Source organism: Rhagoletis zephyria, unplaced genomic scaffold (assembly GCF_001687245.7).
Source record: "Rhagoletis zephyria isolate East Lansing unplaced genomic scaffold, Rhagoletis_zephyria_1.1 Rzeph_scaffold_06254, whole genome shotgun sequence".
In the NCBI taxonomy this organism is placed as follows: domain Eukaryota; kingdom Metazoa; phylum Arthropoda; class Insecta; order Diptera; family Tephritidae; genus Rhagoletis; species Rhagoletis zephyria.
This window is the reverse complement of record NW_016163337.1, coordinates 1-18,231: the sequence shown is the minus strand read 5'-3', so window position 1 is coordinate 18,231 and position 18,231 is coordinate 1. Positions and strand designations below refer to the sequence as shown.

The 18,231-nt window shown below is 35.5% G+C and overlaps 1 protein-coding gene across 1 annotated transcript; it reads right to left on the bottom strand.

Moving 5' to 3' along the window:
* Positions 1 to 485: 485 nt before the first annotated feature.
* On the bottom strand, positions 486 to 6,584 carry LOC108372994 (uncharacterized). The gene is made up of 4 exons (XM_017628827.1): positions 6,341 to 6,584; positions 6,015 to 6,261; positions 5,860 to 5,934; positions 486 to 534 (listed from the first exon to the last, which is right to left on the bottom strand). The coding sequence occupies exons 1-4, from the start codon at positions 6,453 to 6,455 to the stop codon at positions 486 to 488; spliced, it is 486 nt and encodes a 161-aa protein (XP_017484316.1). The 5' UTR covers positions 6,456 to 6,584.
* Positions 6,585 to 18,231: the final 11,647 nt, after the last annotated feature.

The window sequence follows — 18,231 nt, the reverse complement described above, 5'->3', positions numbered from 1 at the left end:
AATTTGGTTAACTAGGCAAAACTTTGGAAGGCCTTCTATGCAGTCTCGCACATTGATTTGTACCAAAACTGATGAGCTAAGAATATTCACGTGCAATTTGATACATATGTACATACGTACTTAGCCACAAACTATTAGCGTAAAATAAAAATAAAATATTATAAAATATTTTAAGTAAAATATCTGTATTCATGCATACATATGTATGCACATATAGCGTAAAATATTTCAAAGTGCAAAAAAAAATATATATATTTTTTATTTACTGAAGCAAAAAATGACCGCAACCAATTTTCATTCGTGTCTATGCAAAATTAGTGAAGCAAATTAGAAAAAAATTATAAATATAGCAAATGAATTCAAGTTATTTTTTCAGGCGAACTATTTACACGTGCTCGTTACAGTTTTTTTAGTAAATCCTTAAATAATATTAATTATGTATGTACGTATTGTAATAAAAATTGGTTTGCTTTGTAAAATTTTGCTTACTGTCTCATAGAACCCCAACGACGATTCGTTAGACTGTCAGGATTGCTGTAATAAATACAAAATAAGAAAATAAGTTAATATATGTAACTAATTTAATTTGCGAGAAAGGAGTGCAGTTCAATTAGAAATGCATACAGTTGTTAATATTTTGATTTTAAAGTTCTAAAGACAAATATGCACTTTAATTAAAAAATAAAATGTTAAATGTCAGGAATGCTGTAGAAATATTACTTTAGTAATCCTCCATTATTTTTTATATTGTATTACGAGGTCAGTGCGATAAGTTAATGTAAAAAAAAACTTAAAAAAAACTTTAATTTCTCAACATACATATTGGCCTTTATCTCGAACCATTTAGCCTAGTATTTTCCCATTGTGTTTCCCTTTCAAAAAACAGGTTTTCTGAAGATCCTAAATTGACATTTGTTTCAGCGAAGAGTTCTTCATTCGACCAAACCCTTTACCGGCGAGCCATTTCGTCAAGTATAAAATAGTGCGGGCCGAAAGTCCGCTTTTTTAGAATTTTGATTGGTAATAGCAAATTCATGGTTCATTAAAGTGCTCTAAAATTTTATTTAAAAAATATTAATTAATGCATTTATAAATTTTTATTTTTTGACACACATCGAACTTTAATGGAATTGGGCGAGCCTAAGATATTGACCAAAAATAGTCATATTTCACACAGATTGAGTTTAGAGAATAATGAACCATATTTTTGCTATTACCAATCAAAATTCTAAAAAAGCGGATTTTCGGTGCACGCTAGTATATAAACAGAAAATAGTCGGATTGGGCTAAATAACGTGAATATGCTGGAAGGTATAGCGTTTTCGCCAAAATTCACAAACTCATCTGCTTGGACGCTCCTGCGTCTGAAAGGATACCACTGATCAAGAGGAGTATAATCCGCAAGTTCATCCATCACATAGTTTGACAGTTCAACCAAACTGGAAGCCTAAAATTTAGGCCTGCTTTCAGAGGATATTCTTCTCGTCCCAATTCTAATTCCCGGGATGCACCAATGTCATTCGGGTCTCTCGTACCAGTGGATTTTAGTCGTTTATGACGACAAATGTCCCTTACTGCGGGTATATTATGCACCCTCTACGCCGAAGGTTTAGGTATGAGGNGTATAAAATAGTGCGGGCCGAAAGTCCGCTTTTTTAGAATTTTGATTGGTAATAGCAAATTCATGGTTCATTAAAGTGCTCTAAAATTTTATTTAAAAAATATTAATTAATGCATTTATAAATTTTTATTTTTTGACACACATCGAACTTTAATGGAATTGGGCGAGCCTAAGATATTGACCAAAAATAGTCATATTTCACACAGATTGAGTTTAGAGAATAATGAACCATATTTTTGCTATTACCAATCAAAATTCTAAAAAAGCGGATTTTCGGTGCACGCTAGTATATAAACAGAAAATAGTCGGATTGGGCTAAATAACGTGAATATGCTGGAAGGTATAGCGTTTTCGCCAAAATTCACAAACTCATCTGCTTGGACGCTCCTGCGTCTGAAAGGATACCACTGATCAAGAGGAGTATAATCCGCAAGTTCATCCATCACATAGTTTGACAGTTCAACCAAACTGGAAGCCTAAAATTTAGGCCTGCTTTCAGAGGATATTCTTCTCGTCCCAATTCTAATTCCCGGGATGCACCAATGTCATTCGGGTCTCTCGTACCAGTGGATTTTAGTCGTTTATGACGACAAATGTCCCTTACTGCGGGTATATTATGCACCCTCTACGCCGAAGGTTTAGGTATGAGGATTTCCAGGTAAAAATTCCAACCTGGCAAATGGAGCGCCTTTGATTCCAAATACATATGCTCATTGCTACACAGACGGATCAGGGACGGATCATAGAACTCGTTCGCTAGTTTATAGGCCCGCCAATGACCAGAGGACCTATAGTCTTTCAGGCGGCCGAGATGCTGGCAAACCCCAGCTTTGAAAAGGATTTGAAAGGCGCGATTATAGTTATCTCTTTAGAGAGGATCAGGGCACATCCGAATAGGATGTTCACCGCCCCGCTCGTCTAGGAGCTTTTAAAATATCCTCAAATCTTGGCAGATGGAAACACGCTAAGACTGTGATAGGTACTAGGTCGATAGAACATCGATGGACACCAGATCGCAGACGAACTGGCGAGTCAAGTCACAACGTCTCACCTCTTGAGACCGAAACAATTTTGCGGACTTTGGTTGGTCTTCTTTGAAACTGGCAATTACCGAGTACATAAACTCAAAACGCAGTAAGTGATGGGAAGCGGTATCATTTTGCAAGAAGGGACTTATAGCTTTTGAAGTGAACCTACATCAGGTAGCTAACAAGGTACCTAAGGTGACAATTATCTGCGTTCTTACACCCACCGTACGGGCGGAGACGGAGTACCATTTTTGTTTTGAGGACAAAGAAGCACCGGAAAAAAATCTAACGATCTTCTAGGTATTCTATTCTACAGAAGATGCACACCATTTTTCGGTTATCAGAAAAACTAGTGATAAACTATAGGGGCTTTATTATAATTTCACCATTAAAAGAGCAAGAGCAGACGAAGGAAAAGGCTATAAGGATCCATATAGTTTTTCATAATATTTACATATGTCGGGTGAACGGAAATTTGATCTTTCGCGATCGAAATTAATTCAAAGGCGGTCAATTCTATGGTATAAAGAGCGTACTTAAATATTAAGAGCACAACAAAGAGAACACGAAAGTCTCAATGCTCTTCGAGCAAAATTTTAGTAATTAACAGTTTGAGTGAAATTATTAGCTGCTCTTATTGCTCTTAGGCGTCATAAAAGTGTACTCTTTTGACAACAAATTAGTAAGAAAGTAGTAAATATAAACAAAAAGTGGGCACCATACAAGTTTTGTTTTTATTATATGTAGGTATAGCTTAAGTTCAGTTGACATGCAAACAAAAACCAGTTTTTTGTAAAATTCAGACTTATTTATACGCAAATGTACATACATATGTACTTATTTTATAACAAATGAGCGAAAAACAAAGAGGTAGATAATTTGTATGTGCATATGTATTAACACACATATGTATATGCGTAAATGCGAAGGTGATCGTCATATTGGGGAAAACAACACTGACGTATGAAGGTACTAAAGTGGGTAAGCCATAGTTACATATGTATGTATATGCATGTACATTAGGGTATGAAGACGTTTCAACCGACTCCAATCGGGACCAAAATTTATATGTGATATCCCCGACTTTAGTGTTATTGATTTTGCGTATAAATAATATTTTGAATTTTTTGAGTCCATAGAGACCCCTTTGCGACACGCTTTAACCGACTCCTATCGGGACCAAAATTTATATGTGATATCCCCGACTTTAGTGTTATTGATTTTGCGTATAAATAATATTTTGAATTTTTTGAGTCCATAGAGACCCCTTTGCGACACGCTTTAACCGACTCCTATCGGGACCAAAATTTATATGTGATATCCCCGACTTTAGTGTTATTGATTTTGCGTATAAATAATATTTTGAATTTTTTGAGTCCATAGAGACCCCTTTGCGACACGCTTTAACCGACTCCTATCGGGACCAAAATTTATATGTGTTATCTGTGACCGTGGTATTACCGATTGAGGGGGTGAGACCGAAAAAAAATCGTTTACTTGATTTTTTTAAGGACCACTCTAATGTACATACATATGTACATACATTAGGCTGTACCATATTCCAAAGTATTTTTGAAGGCAAATTCGAAAGAAAAAATTTTACCCAGCATAGTTCTACTGAAACAATCGAAATACTTCCTCCGGAAAAAGTGATTTAGTGACATTAAGGTGGTTTGTCAGGGTGATGAGTATCTAGTGGATATATACTAGAACGTGGTACTTGAGTTGAATAAACATTGGCACAAAAACAATTGTCTCCTCGAAACACTTTAAGATCCGACTGTAAATGCCGATGGGGGAAACATTTTTTCGAAATTGTCTTGGAAAAATCCTTTACGAATAAAAATGGTACGGCGAACATTATTTTTCGTACGGTCTAATGTATGTCTGTATGCATGTATAAGGTAAAAAAAAAATCTAAGTCTGAATTTGAATGATTTCACCCCCTAGGGATGTTCTATACCGAAAACATACTCTTTTTTTTTAATTATTTTAAATTTTAAGCTGCCTTTACAAGGGTCGATTTTCTAGTAAATTTTTGTAGTTCATCAAAAGCGACCCGGGTAAATGGTAATTCAACCATAAAAGGTAAATTCACTGGCTAGTCGATGTCTCAGTCGATTTTCCAATCGACTGAAATCGACCAGTGTAAAGGCAGCCGCTTTATATGGGGAAAAACAATTTTTCTTTGTTTAACTATTTTGAAATATTGTCTAATTTTTTAATATAATAAAAAGTGGTAAAATAAAAAATTTAGTTTTATTATTCGAAGTTTCTTAAAGATAAAAACAGTTTTACGAAGTAAAAATATTTATTTTCAAGAATCATATATGTAATACTCCTATATTGGCAGTAAGAGCTAGTACCGTCCGAAAACACTACAGTACAGATATATAAATAAACACGTACGAAAGAAAAGGAACACATACGTTTATAAATAAACATGTACACAACACATATACAAAAACGGCACTCAAGTACACAATACATTGACAAAAACCGTACTAGACTGTCTCGCTTTGATTTCGGAATGCTTACACATTGAGAAGTTAGCTTACTGCCAATATAGAAGTATTACATATATGTCAAGAATATCATACCATTTCTATAAAGATTTGTTTTTTATATAGAAAACTATGAGCGACCTCTAAACATTGCTTGATTTAAAAATAAAAAAGGACTTTTCTTTTTTCACCTGCATTTTTGGGTAACCTTAATGTACATACAGCTATACGCAAAGTCAACAGCGATTTACCTACATATGTATGTATGCGCTTATCTAGATTTATATAGAGGCACATTTAAGGCAAACTGGTCGTTAAATATTACGTCAAATTTCAGCGGAAAATTAACTGGAGACGCAAAAGTTAAGCGGCAACTTTTTTACACACAAGTCCGTATGTTTATTGTAATGAACTTACAAAAATGGCGTACTGTCACTTTGACATTTATAGACTCACTAACTCGTGTTAGTGAGTGATTGAGTGAATGACTGCTGCTGTGTGGTCACCATTACCATATAAATCAACTAGTAAACCGCCAACTAAACAATCGGCAAACAATTAACTTGGAAGGTAAATTATTACCTCAATGACAAGACTGAGTAGTAGTGGAATGAACTTCCAAATATATTAGCCGTTGGTAGAAATGGCAATAGCTGACATTTTCGCACTACATACAATACAATACATAGGCTCTATAGCTACTCACCTAGATGAGGTGGTGGTGCGACGTAGACTCATGCGTGCCCAATTGTCGCGTGGAATGATGCTCAACTCGTCATCGCTAAAAATGACAAAGCAAAAAATTATTATAGCATAAAAAGGTATTTTTTTGTCGCACAAATATAAATTTTAGCAACTCACTTGTTTGGCGTCGTAGTAGCGTTGTCATGTGGCGCCAGCTCTAATTCCACACCGCCAACGCTACTGCCACCGGCGACCGTACTGCTGCTGCTGCCATTATTGTTGGCAACATCGTTGCGTAACAAGCCGGCCGATGCACTAGATGCAGTGCGTTGATGATGGTGCTGGCCGCGCACTTCGTTTTCGCCATAGCCCTCATATGATTCACCGTCCGAGAGTGAGGAACATTGTGATTTGGCGGCATCTGCTGAAAGAGCAATATTTATAAAAAAAAAAAGAAATCAAAATTTCCGGCACTTTAGATTAGTGGCATTCTTTTGACTCACCTGTGCTGGAGGGCGGCGTTGAGGGCGTTGGACTTGTATCGCCCGGTGAATCAGCCTCAGCATAGAGGAAGTTTGTATTGGGCTTGACGCCTTTCATGCTGGGCATTGGTGCCATTCTCGTTTGCTGTTTGTTGATTTTATGTTTTGTCGCGCGCGCTGTTTACGCGTTTTCAACTTCAACTATGTATGTATATTTAAGCTGCTGCGTTGATTTTGCCGATTTTTTACACACAGCCTGGAAAAATTAAAAAATTTAAGAAAATTTAGAATTTTTTGTTTTATGTGTGTATGCAAAAAAAAAAAAATAAAGTAAATAAGTGAGTGGGAAACGGAACATATCTAAAAAAAAAGTGTTGAACTTTTGGAAAAATTAGCAAAAATTTTCAAAAATTCTACTACTATTATGCTGAGTTTCCACTAGGTATTAAAATCACAAAATTTTTATTGACAATGTTGGGCATTAAAAAATATCTGTGCCATTACTTTCATTATATCTGTTTCCACATTTCCTTCTTTAAATGGCATACAGTTTTTGTCATTTCAATGCCTAGTGGTAATTCGGCATTACAAATGTGAAAGTTTGTGAGTGTGTTTGTTTGTTGATCTTTCACGCTAGAACGGCTAAACGGATTTCTTTGAAATTAGCATTCAATTAACATATAGGGTATTTTTTTTAAGATAGTTGCCACCTTTTAAAGAAGTTAAAATCCAGCAATTATTAAATCAAATCAAAAATTACAATGTGGGTGTCAAACCAAAAGGGCTTTATTTCGAAAATATTTTTTTTTAAGATGGCTGCTACCTGTTTGAAAATTCTAAATCAACTTTATTAAAAAGTTAAACGAAATATTTTAATATTGGTATCAATCGAGCGAGGTTTAAAAAAACTATTCTTTCAGAGGGTTGCCACATTTTCAAAAGTTGAATTCAGTTAAAATAACAAGTTAAACGAAATATTTTAGTATTGGTATAAAACGAGAGAGGTTCAAAAAAGCTTTATTTCCCAAAAATTTTTAATTGGGGTTGCCACATGTTTGGAAATTCTAAAAAAATGCAACTAACAGGTACAATAAATTATTCTAATATTTCTATCAAACGAGAGAGGTTTTAAGAAAGCTGTTTCTATTTTTAAAATATTTTTGACAATGGTTGCCACCAGCTTAGGAATTTAAGATCTATTTAATTGATAAGTTAAATGAAAGCTTCATAAATATGAAAATCGTTGATCAAGCTTTTCAATTTCCAAATATGTTTGTACATTTCTTACTTTCGAGCGTTCATATACCACCGAACTTATCTCTTATGGAAATATCTCCTGATTTTCAACAATCTAACCCAACTACAACTTTTTCAATGGCTAATCAAGTCTAACAATGTCAAGGCATATGTACATTAAGTGTCTTTTAAATGCGAGACATATAAAGAAAAGCGCGCACAATGTGGAGTAGCTACGCTACGTACATATGTATTTACAATGCAACCTTAACTTTACACATGTACGCCTACATACATACGTATTTTTTTATGTCAATATTTAAATAGATTGGTGGGCATAGATACTCGTATCACGAAGAATAGTTGTATAGGCACACATAAATATGTATGTACATAGGTTTACAGCTGCAATGACTTTAAGTTGACCTAAATGGCTTTGAATTGGAGTGGCGCTACTGTTACGTGAGTGCATTCTACATCTGTAAGGGCCGTTTTCTGAAGTAACCTTTAACTTTAAAGCTCACTTTATATTTAAAGGCTGCATTAAAATTTATAATTGTGTTTAAAGTAAATCATTTTATTGCCGGTTTTAAATTGATTTACAACCAAGAAACATACATACGTCAAAAACCGATAATAGAAATGCTTAACTTTAGACATAGCTTTATTTTTAATCCAACCTTTAAATATAAAGTGAGCTTTAAAGTTAAAGGTTACTTCAGAAAACGGCCCTTAGTATGTAAATAGTATTTAAGTATTTACCAAGCAAAAACTTCATATATGGGTCACCTAAATACAAACGCCGACTAACTGAGCTGGTCAATTATTTAAGCCTATATACATACATACATGCAATCAATATGTGACACACAATGGCATAAAAATACCTGAGCAATCTGCGGACTTTCAATAGGTTTACAAACATGTGTATGTAGATCAGTTGTATGTACGATAATAGTACATAAGTAAGTTTCTGGATATTGACTTGTGCCACATAACGGCACGTTTAGAATGTGCATTATACTTTGCTGATAAAAGAAAAAAGTAATTTGTCACGTGTGGCCTCTCTAGCGATCTCATGGCATGCAACAGTAGTAGAGAAAAGTATTCGTACAGAGGCATGATTGTACTAGGTTAGGTTAGCACCGAAAAGGCTTAACGGTACAAGTAGTAAATCTTTTACAACATCTAAAAACTGACCTTGGAGCCTCTAAAGAGAGATTCTGCAAAAGACTATTGATGGACATGTTTTTTTGTAGGATCTTCAAGATCCTTATAGCTGAACATCTGTAAGAAAAAAGATGATCTAGCGTCTCCTTGATTTCTCCAGAATTCATTACAAGCAATGCTTTTGCCTTTTTTAGCGTGGTTCTGGTAGCTTCTAGCCTCGCAACGTCAATTCAACCTTATTTCAACAGAAGAACGCATGAACCCTTGAGATCAAAAATTGTCCATAGTATGTAAGTAGGTATGTACACATATAGTGCTTATCATAACTNTGATAAAAGAAAAAAGTAATTTGTCACGTGTGGATTCTCTAGCGATCTGATGGCATGCAACAGTAGTGGAGAAAAGTATTCGTACAGAGGCATGATTGTACTAGGTTAGGTTAGCACCGGAAAGGCTTAACGGACCAAGTAGTAAATCTTATACATCATTTAAAACTGACCTTGGAGCCTCTAAAGAGAGATTCTGCAAAAGAGTATTAATGGAAATGTGTTTTGTAGGATCGCATGAACCCTTGAGATCAAAAATTGTCCATAGTATGTAAGTAGGTATGTACACATATAGTGCTTATCATAACTATACGACACTCAAATATTGACAAAATTTGCCTATTTATTTAATAATTTTTTTAATTTTAATTACTTCTTATAAAATAATGCTTTATTCTTAAACAAAAACCGTGTAAAACCAAGTTCCAGTGTTTGTGCAATATTTAAAAAAATTAACAAACTTTCGTAAAAACTTTAAGCTTTTCTTAGATTTCCTAGAAAGCTGTTGGGTATGCAGTTTTGTAGCCCATTCAATTTGAGTAAAGTGCAAGTTTAAAGCAGCTTGGACTTGCCGTTTATATTTGACATTATTTTTTTTTGCTGACGATGTCAATAATTTTCTTCCATACGAAATATGTTCGACGATTTTTTTTTACTTTGAAGTGCCTGTGAATTTATGTAAATACAATAGAATTGGTGTACTGTCTAATCGAGCGACTTTACTCGCTTATTTTTCTTTTCATAAAGCAAGTTCTTATGAGGACCAGTAGGAAATATCCATGAAATAATATTGAGAGCATCCGTTGACACAAGTACTCATATTGGTTCCATAATTCAGTCCATCAGATGAAGGAAATACGCATTACGTGCCACAGCCGTATATATTCAAAGTACATCTTTTGAGTTGAAACTCCAGATTCTCGCAAAAAGTCGCTTGCATTTTAGGCATTCATGCATAGTTTCCCGTCTTAAAATGTATGGGGAGCAAGCACAGGGGGTCATGGGGAATTATTACTTCCAACAAACTTGACCCAACTCTTTGGTTTATCTTAGTAGTTTGTCGAAGGAAACAGAATATAACTCCTCCATTCTCAATACATCTGACGCAAAATGCGCCATCTCAATCTGGTGAAGGATCATGAGATCACTGATATGCCTGACAGTTCCTGCAAATAATGTCTTTATAACGAGCCCTAACCGCCAAAATAACGTAAGCGACATTTTTTTCAAAATTTTCTTTTTGATGCAGAAATATTCCAAGAGCATCTAGATACATTTCGGCATCAAAAAGATTATTTTGAAAAAAATGTCGCTTACGTTATTTTGGCGGTTAGGGCTCGATAATTGTCTTCATTCGAATAGGGGACTTCAAACAACCGCAGTTCACCAATTAACTTAGCCAGTGAGTGGCCTTTCACACCACATCGTCGGCTTCTTTACTATCTCCTAAATATTTATCTGGCAATTTGTCTTAGGTTCAGAGCTAAGTTCCTTTCCAGGTACCAAGTACCAAGGATATACCTCAATCAGTTGTCCGAATGTGTGCATCGAGAAACCCCTAAAAAAATTAACAACAAGAAGAAACTAAGCTGTTTGGGTCAAAGTATCTAGCATTTATATGGTCTCGGCTTTGCGATTTCGAAAAGTACTTGAAAGTAGATATACCATTCCTATTTCTCATAAACTCGTGGTATTGCAAGATAGAGAAGATAACTTCGGCATTTTTTATAATTTTTAATATAAATCATGGGTGGATCAGAAATTTACATATCGTCACCCTTATGCCAGAAGTATGAATGTGCAAATATATCAGTTTTGAGTTATTGGGTTGACTTGATTAACCTTTGGATGTTCCATGTTCTACCAAAAGCCTGAATACCATGCGTACATAGAAACCACATATTTTACAATTTCAATTGCATTAATGTAGAGTTAAGACTCGTAAAAAAAATCAAACTTATAGCTGAAATACAATGCCGGCGAACGGCGAACTCACCACAGCGAAATTCGCGCTGTCAAAATTAGAACACCCGCAAGCATATGAAATTGAACACAGCCAAAGCGAAATGCGAAGTTCGCTTGGCGGCGTTTCATGGCGATAGATTTATTTCTATCGCCCTGCTGGGCGATGACAGCTGTGCGTGCCAAACGACTTTTTTTTTTGTTTGAAAAATATAGTTGTGGATTCGTTAAATCTGGCTTGNGACACGACTTTTTTTTTGTTTGAAAAATATAGTTGTGGATTCGTTAAATCTGGCTTGAAACAAATTATTTATAATAATCTTTCTTTGTTTTACATTTATATTTGTTATCATTTCCTCATTTCTAAATATGGTTTAGTTTTTTCTAAATATGGTCACCCAAATTATAAAGGCGACCAAATGGGATCAGCTGTTTTCGCTACCGCTCTAATTCTGTTTAAGTAGGCGAAATAGCTGGGCGAACGGTGAACGACAGCATCGCCCAATTCGGCGAAGTTTGCCGTTCGCCGGTATTGTATTTCAAGCATTAAGGCGCTGGCCCAATGCAGGCTTGCTTTGCGCGCCTTGCTGACTTCAATTTGCTTTGATTTACTTTGAAAACATTGCTTGGCCTTATGGTGGCTTAGAACGCTGTCAAAGTAACCAGCTGTCTGGTTGAAAAGTCAATGTCTGTTCCCTTAACGTTAATAATTAATTCCTAGAAAACTTTTAAAAATTTATCAAAAACTTTCAGATTTATTTTTAAATTAATGCGAAATAATGTTTGTATTTAAAAGAAATGATAATAATGATACACACATATCTATATCTACATTTACTAAAAAAAACTATAACTTAAAAAAGCGATTTACTTGAAGAAAAGAGCTATAAGAAGTTTTTTCCTCTCGTGTAAAATTTGTAAAACTGGGCTTTGCAACTTTTTACTATAAGATAATGATATGTTAAATATAAATATGGAAGCAATGAATCGTTTTTATTTCATTTCGAATTACCTGCATTTTCTGTGACCTTTTTAAATTAAGTAAGCAAATTTTTGTTCGAATTTATGTATTTTGAAAGGAATATACCTCTTTGTCAAAAGCCTACAAAACGCTTTCAAATAAAACATTTGCTCATTTCAAATTTGAAGGCGCTTAAAGCAAGTGAAGAAAAGCTGCCATTTGGCCAGCCTTTATACGTTTTAGTATAATCCAAATAATTTTTGACACTTCTCGCAGCGAATCAAGCAAAGCAAGCCTGCATTGGGCCAGCACCTTTAATTTTCCAAAATTTTAGTTTTTACACATTCATGTTTAAGCGGGCGACGATATGTATGTATGTGCAAGAGTAAATGTAATAAAAAAAATTAATCCGTGTCCGAATTTTCGCAGTCGTCACTGTTCACACGTTAGTCATTTTTATGCAAGCTTTTGTGATAGGTCGCATGTTTTCTGAACGAGTGCAATCAAACAAACTTCGTAAACATACAAATTATAAAAACGTATGTATATAGTAAACAATTTCGACTGTACTCTGTATGTACAGTGGCGGTGAAAAATGGATGAAAGGTGTTTCATTTTTAATATTTACAATGTTTTTCAAACAAGAATTTTTTTGATATTTTTTTATAAAAATATGGTTCATGCTTTAACAAAAACTAAAACTGAAAAAACCGCATAAGCCGTCAGCAAAAAAAAATATAAAAAATCAATGCGATTTTTTAGCCGCTCAAAACTTGTACTTACTTTACTAAAACTTTATAAGCCTATTAACTGCATACCTAAAAAATTTCTAAAAAAGCTCGAAATTTAGATAAAAAATGTGTGAAATTTTTCTAAATTCTGTATAAACTTTGAATGTTTCATTGTTTTTGTTAAAGCATGAACTATATATTTCTTAAAAAAATATCAAACAAATTTTAGTTTGAAAAACAATGTAAATAAAAAAAAAACGAAACCCCATTCATCCATTTTTGACCGCCACTGTATATACAGCTGTGCCTATTTCTTGATTGCCCTCAATTTTCGAAAGTCCAAAACTGTAGGTAAATATTAAGTAAGTCGAAAGCGAGAAGGGAAAACAAAAGCAATAATCTACGTTATTGGCAACAGCCCATTTTTGTGCCAGTTTCTATGAGTTGGAGAATGGGCAGATCGAATTTTAATCGTTAATTCTTTTCTTGCAGTTGCTAGCTTTTGTTTACTCGTACTAATACTATTTTATGCCTTTCTTTTTAAGCTAAAAATAGTAACGAACTAATATTAGTGGCTTTAAAATTGTGTTGAAATTTTAATTAGCTTTGGCAAATGAAAGACCAAAAATGAAAAGACTAAAAACACAAAGCATGAAAAAAATTAACTGGTAGTTTAAGAAGATTATGGGCTTAGAATCAACGTCAAACATTTTTAACAGTGAATAAGTTTTTTTTTTAAGGGAAGTCTAGAGTTTTCACTCTAGCAATATAAAAGCGTAGAACTTCTACGTACATACATATGCAAGCTAGCTCGCATTTAGTCAAGACTTAAGCCATCGAAAAACTGGATTCACTTAAATTTTCATTGCAACGATAAAATAGCGTCGGCATTTTCAATATAAATGCAACTATTTCACGGAATTTTTCGACACACCCAAAAGCAACTGAATCACGACATCAGCCAACTTTCCTTTCTATAACAAATTAATAGCTTCGATCATAAGTCACTGTTCCTCCAAAAAAATTTTCGACAAATGATAAAATCAATAGCAATTTTAAGCCACAATTGGTCTGCACAAAAGACATAGATACATACGAAGTATCTGTACCTCACAATGAGCACTTCAACAACTGTCAGCGTGCCGGTGAAAGTACCTTATGTATACTTATACACACAACACTCTTGCACCTGAAACGGCTCAACATAGGAAATTTATTTTTGGTGACTTTTCACAATTGCCTTTTATTTGGCTACCATCACAAATTGTGCTTAGTCGTTGGAAAATGAACGTCGCAGTTGCCCTGTAATTTGAGAAATGTAGTTAAGTGAGAAGTTAGATATTTTCGTTTTATTTCTTTTATTACGAGTTTTTGCTTGAATTCAACGAGAAATCAAATCAAACTTGCGAGTATGTTACTAACTTTGTACTTTTATTGGCAGTAGTAAATACTTGATTTGAAGAGTTTACTTCGAATTGGTTCAGATTTAGTAAAGACATGTCTGCCATCCACGACGTGAACATCGCCAAACGACTGTCTCAAAATGCAATTAGAGCTACTGGTTGGCTCGAAGAACAGTGTCTAATAGTCACCATAGACATCGAAACGCGTTCAATACCACGAACCCGAATGAAAATATTATACTTACCTATGAAGGCTCTAGAAGTGAAGCCACATGAAGAATGTAATCGAAACTTATCTCAACACACAGACGTCCTGCTTGCCTGCCTAGCCTATCTCACATCAAGACCATAGTGACCCTGTTTCACACTGGGTATCTACTTACATCTTGAGGGTGACGAATCTATCATCTCTCCTTAATCCAAGATGCTATGCCTATTAAATGGTTTGCAATCAGGGGGCTTTCTAACTGTGTTTTGACGGCGTCAGTCAGATACCTGCCCGCACCTGGGAGTAACCCAGGGGACCGTTGATTAGAAATATACTGAAGTTTGGGGCGATATCTATTTGTCTACTGATCTTTCTGAAGGTACCAAAAGTCGCCCAAACCGTGGAGAGTCGGTCCTAGCCCTGAAGGGGCACTGCTCACCACAAGTCCCTAACGGGTGAATAAAGGGCTGTTAGTCAGTTTGCAACCCAGGGATATGCACGATTTGACACTCGCCTGAGCGTTTCGAAAAGAACAAACTGTGATGTTCTCCTTCCCGTGTGAGCGCAGCGCGATTGAGGGGCTGACTCCATGATCCTCAAGAATATCGAAGAAACTCTAGTTCCTGAGGATCAACGATAACTGTTGGAGTAAACGGAGGGTATCGTCTCGTCGTCGTAAGAAACACAGGTTGTCTAACTACTCTGGACCTGTTTACTGGGCAGTTAGAACTTTTAACGAAGTAGCTATGGTGCACTTAGTCCTGATCATTGTGAAAAGAGGATACTCTGATGAAAACCTCACGCCAGACAACTAGATATCCTTCCTGGTTTGGCATCTTAATCAAGAGCCATGATTCGGCACCTCTGTCAAGGAACGCCGCTATACATTAAAGGCGGATCAAACTGGTGTCTTTCGTAGACGGACGGTTGGCATCGCTTTACAAAAAGCCAATATCCACACTGAGGGGGCAGCTGACCTTGGGGATATCCTGAGAGACAAGAAAAAAAAGATTACGAGGGGAAGTCAGCGAACCCGGACGACACGAGTATACCCATCGACGATAGTCTAGCGCCATCTGACGTATCCATTACTAAGAAAGCAGGCAACGCTTCAAGGGAACCTCTTACTAACACTAACAAGAGATAGCTTCAAAATGGCTTCGGACACAGATGGTGAAGCGCAATGTGTGTTAGGTTACGTGGATTTTGGCTCCAACTTTTGGTGTAGATGTCGGGGGATGCTCCTGATAAAATCGTCGAAGTAATTACAGGCAAAAGATCCAAAGCAAACGAAGGTCGGGAAGGTAGATATTGATGAATGAGCACCGTTCTAACGCTGTTCCGTTACTCCACTCCTGCACCTGATTTGGGCTCGTAAGGCAATTGAAAAGCAGAAATTACGCTCTACAAATCTCTCGTCACGTCTGTCCTTTTACATGACGCAGAAACAATGACGTTGTCGAACAAAAATGATAAGACTTTGGCTGTCTTTCTACACAAGACATATGGCCATATTCGCGTGAGCAACGGGTATCGAATAAGATGAAATGACGAATTGTACGAACTTTTTAACAACGCAGACATTGTTAAGCGCATAAAAATATAACGATTCAAGCTGGCCAGGACATGTTTTACGAATGAATGACGAGGCTTCAGTGAAAAGATCCTTCAGCTTGGAAAGGGCGCCCACGACCACCTTGGTCTTGGTCCCAAACAACCAACGGTTGTAGAGCCAAATAAGAAGAAGAAGGATATCGGTTCATAGAGAAATAAAGTGTAACCGCAAGTCAGACGAAGTTGCAACCGTTGAGGGAGTTTCGGTAGCAACTTGTACACGTGAGAAACGTCACTGTCTACTTTATAAAATTTGTTCCTTATTTTTGTTTGCTCACCTGCATAGTCCACATTTCGCTTTCTATGACTTCATTCCCTTCCCTCTTTGATAATGTGTTGGTATGCCGGAAAAAAGATCTCAAGCCCCACTACTCAGAATCTATGAACTATACTTTCCCGAAAACGAATAGAAGTGAACTTGAGAAATTGGATCCATCTGTGAATGCTTTTAAATTTATCTTTACTAATTACATCTCTGAAAAATTTCCCTTGATGCTTGAAATTGAACTCAAAAAGCTACACAAAAAACGCTGACCGTCAATTAATTGAAAGCATACGAAATCAAATAAACAGATATTTTTAAACAGATAAATTCATTTAAATATATACATACATACAATATATGTACATACACATACATATGTATATACATAGTTATAGTTTTGTAATGTGCATCTTAATCAGCCAGTCTCAGCGGCATAAATCTTTTCTAATGCAATCTGAAGTGGTGAGCCACCACAGCGAGTCGCCGCCATGGCCGCGGCGTTACGATTGCGGTCGTTTGTTGAAGGCAATTAGTGGGACCGTTTGAAATTTGCGCATAATAAAAAAGCGCAGTTAGGCAAAAGTAATTTAACTGCAGTAGTAAGCGGCGCAGAGAGAAGAAAAAGTTGCAAACAAAAAAAAAACCACCACACAGAGGCGTTGATGGCGATACGCAGGCAACAAATGCAATAATTGTAATTGTGGGCAAATGGAAGCAACTGCGGCTACAAAGTAAAGATGCAAAATAAAATGAGATTAGCAGAGTGGAAACAAAAAACGAGTGGCGGAGTTGCAAAGATACTTAGGCAGCCGAAGACGTGATGAGTTCGAGGATATATAAACAAAAACTACATAATTGCCGAGTAGAAAGAAAATAATCCAATACAAATGCAAAGCGATAAAACAAGAAAAATTTTAAAATAAAAGAATTTTTAATATTGCTTAAATAAAAGAAATAAATAGCAATAATCGTAAAAGCGAAAAAAAAACGCAAGAAGATTTTTCAAGCGAAGCAGCTATTCAGACAAATGGCTAATAGCAATGGCCGAATGGTGCATCGGCACTCAAAAGTTGCATATAAAGTTTATAAAGTTGCAATTTGATCGTCACTTTTTTTCAAATGAAGAAGAAAAAGATATAAATGCAGCATCATTCAGAGTGCATGTAAATGCAAATATACGTGCATAGGTATGTACATTAGGGCGGATCGAAAAACACAAAATATTTGATACGAGAATTTCTATAGGTCTTAAAAGGTGCTATTTTAATCCCTTATTCAAGAAAATAAATCCTGCTTCTCTGCGAAAATATCTTTAATCTGCGGAATGAGCTTGAAAATTTTAAAATGAGAGTGGGAATACTAATTTTTCAAATTTTTACAAAGGCTTGTGTAGAAAAAATTCGGAACTTATTTCCCATCAGAAAGTCATAAAAAAATAAATTGGGCAAATTAAGAGTAAGTAACATCAATATTTTAATAAATGAATCTTTATTTCCTATTTAATTTATTAACTGATTTAAGTATTGATGTTTCTTCTAATTTGGCCAATTTATTTGTTTATGATTTTAATATAGGAAATAAGTTCCGGACACACAAGTCGCTGGAAAAATTTGAAAAATTGGTATTCCCACTCTAACTTTCAATTTTTCAAGCTCATTCCGCAAACTGAAGATATTGCCGCAGAGAACCTGGATTTCCTTTTTATAATAAGGTATTAAAATATAAAATAGCACCTTTTAAGACGTATACAATTTTTGTATCAAATATTTTGCGTTTTTCGACCCGCCCTAATGTACATACAAAGGTATGAATACAAATATAGACCCCATATCTCTGAAAAAAATGTATAAAATCACCTGTGTTTATTGGAGCTGTGAGGTCTGACGATTAAAACGTAACACAGCTGCAACGACGGCAACGCTTGAACGAATTTATTCACAAGTGTTTTTTTTTAACTTAGGAAATTCCCTGCGGTAAATCTAGAAGGATATGTCTGTGAGCAGAAGCCTTAAGCGACAATGACAGAAAACGAACCT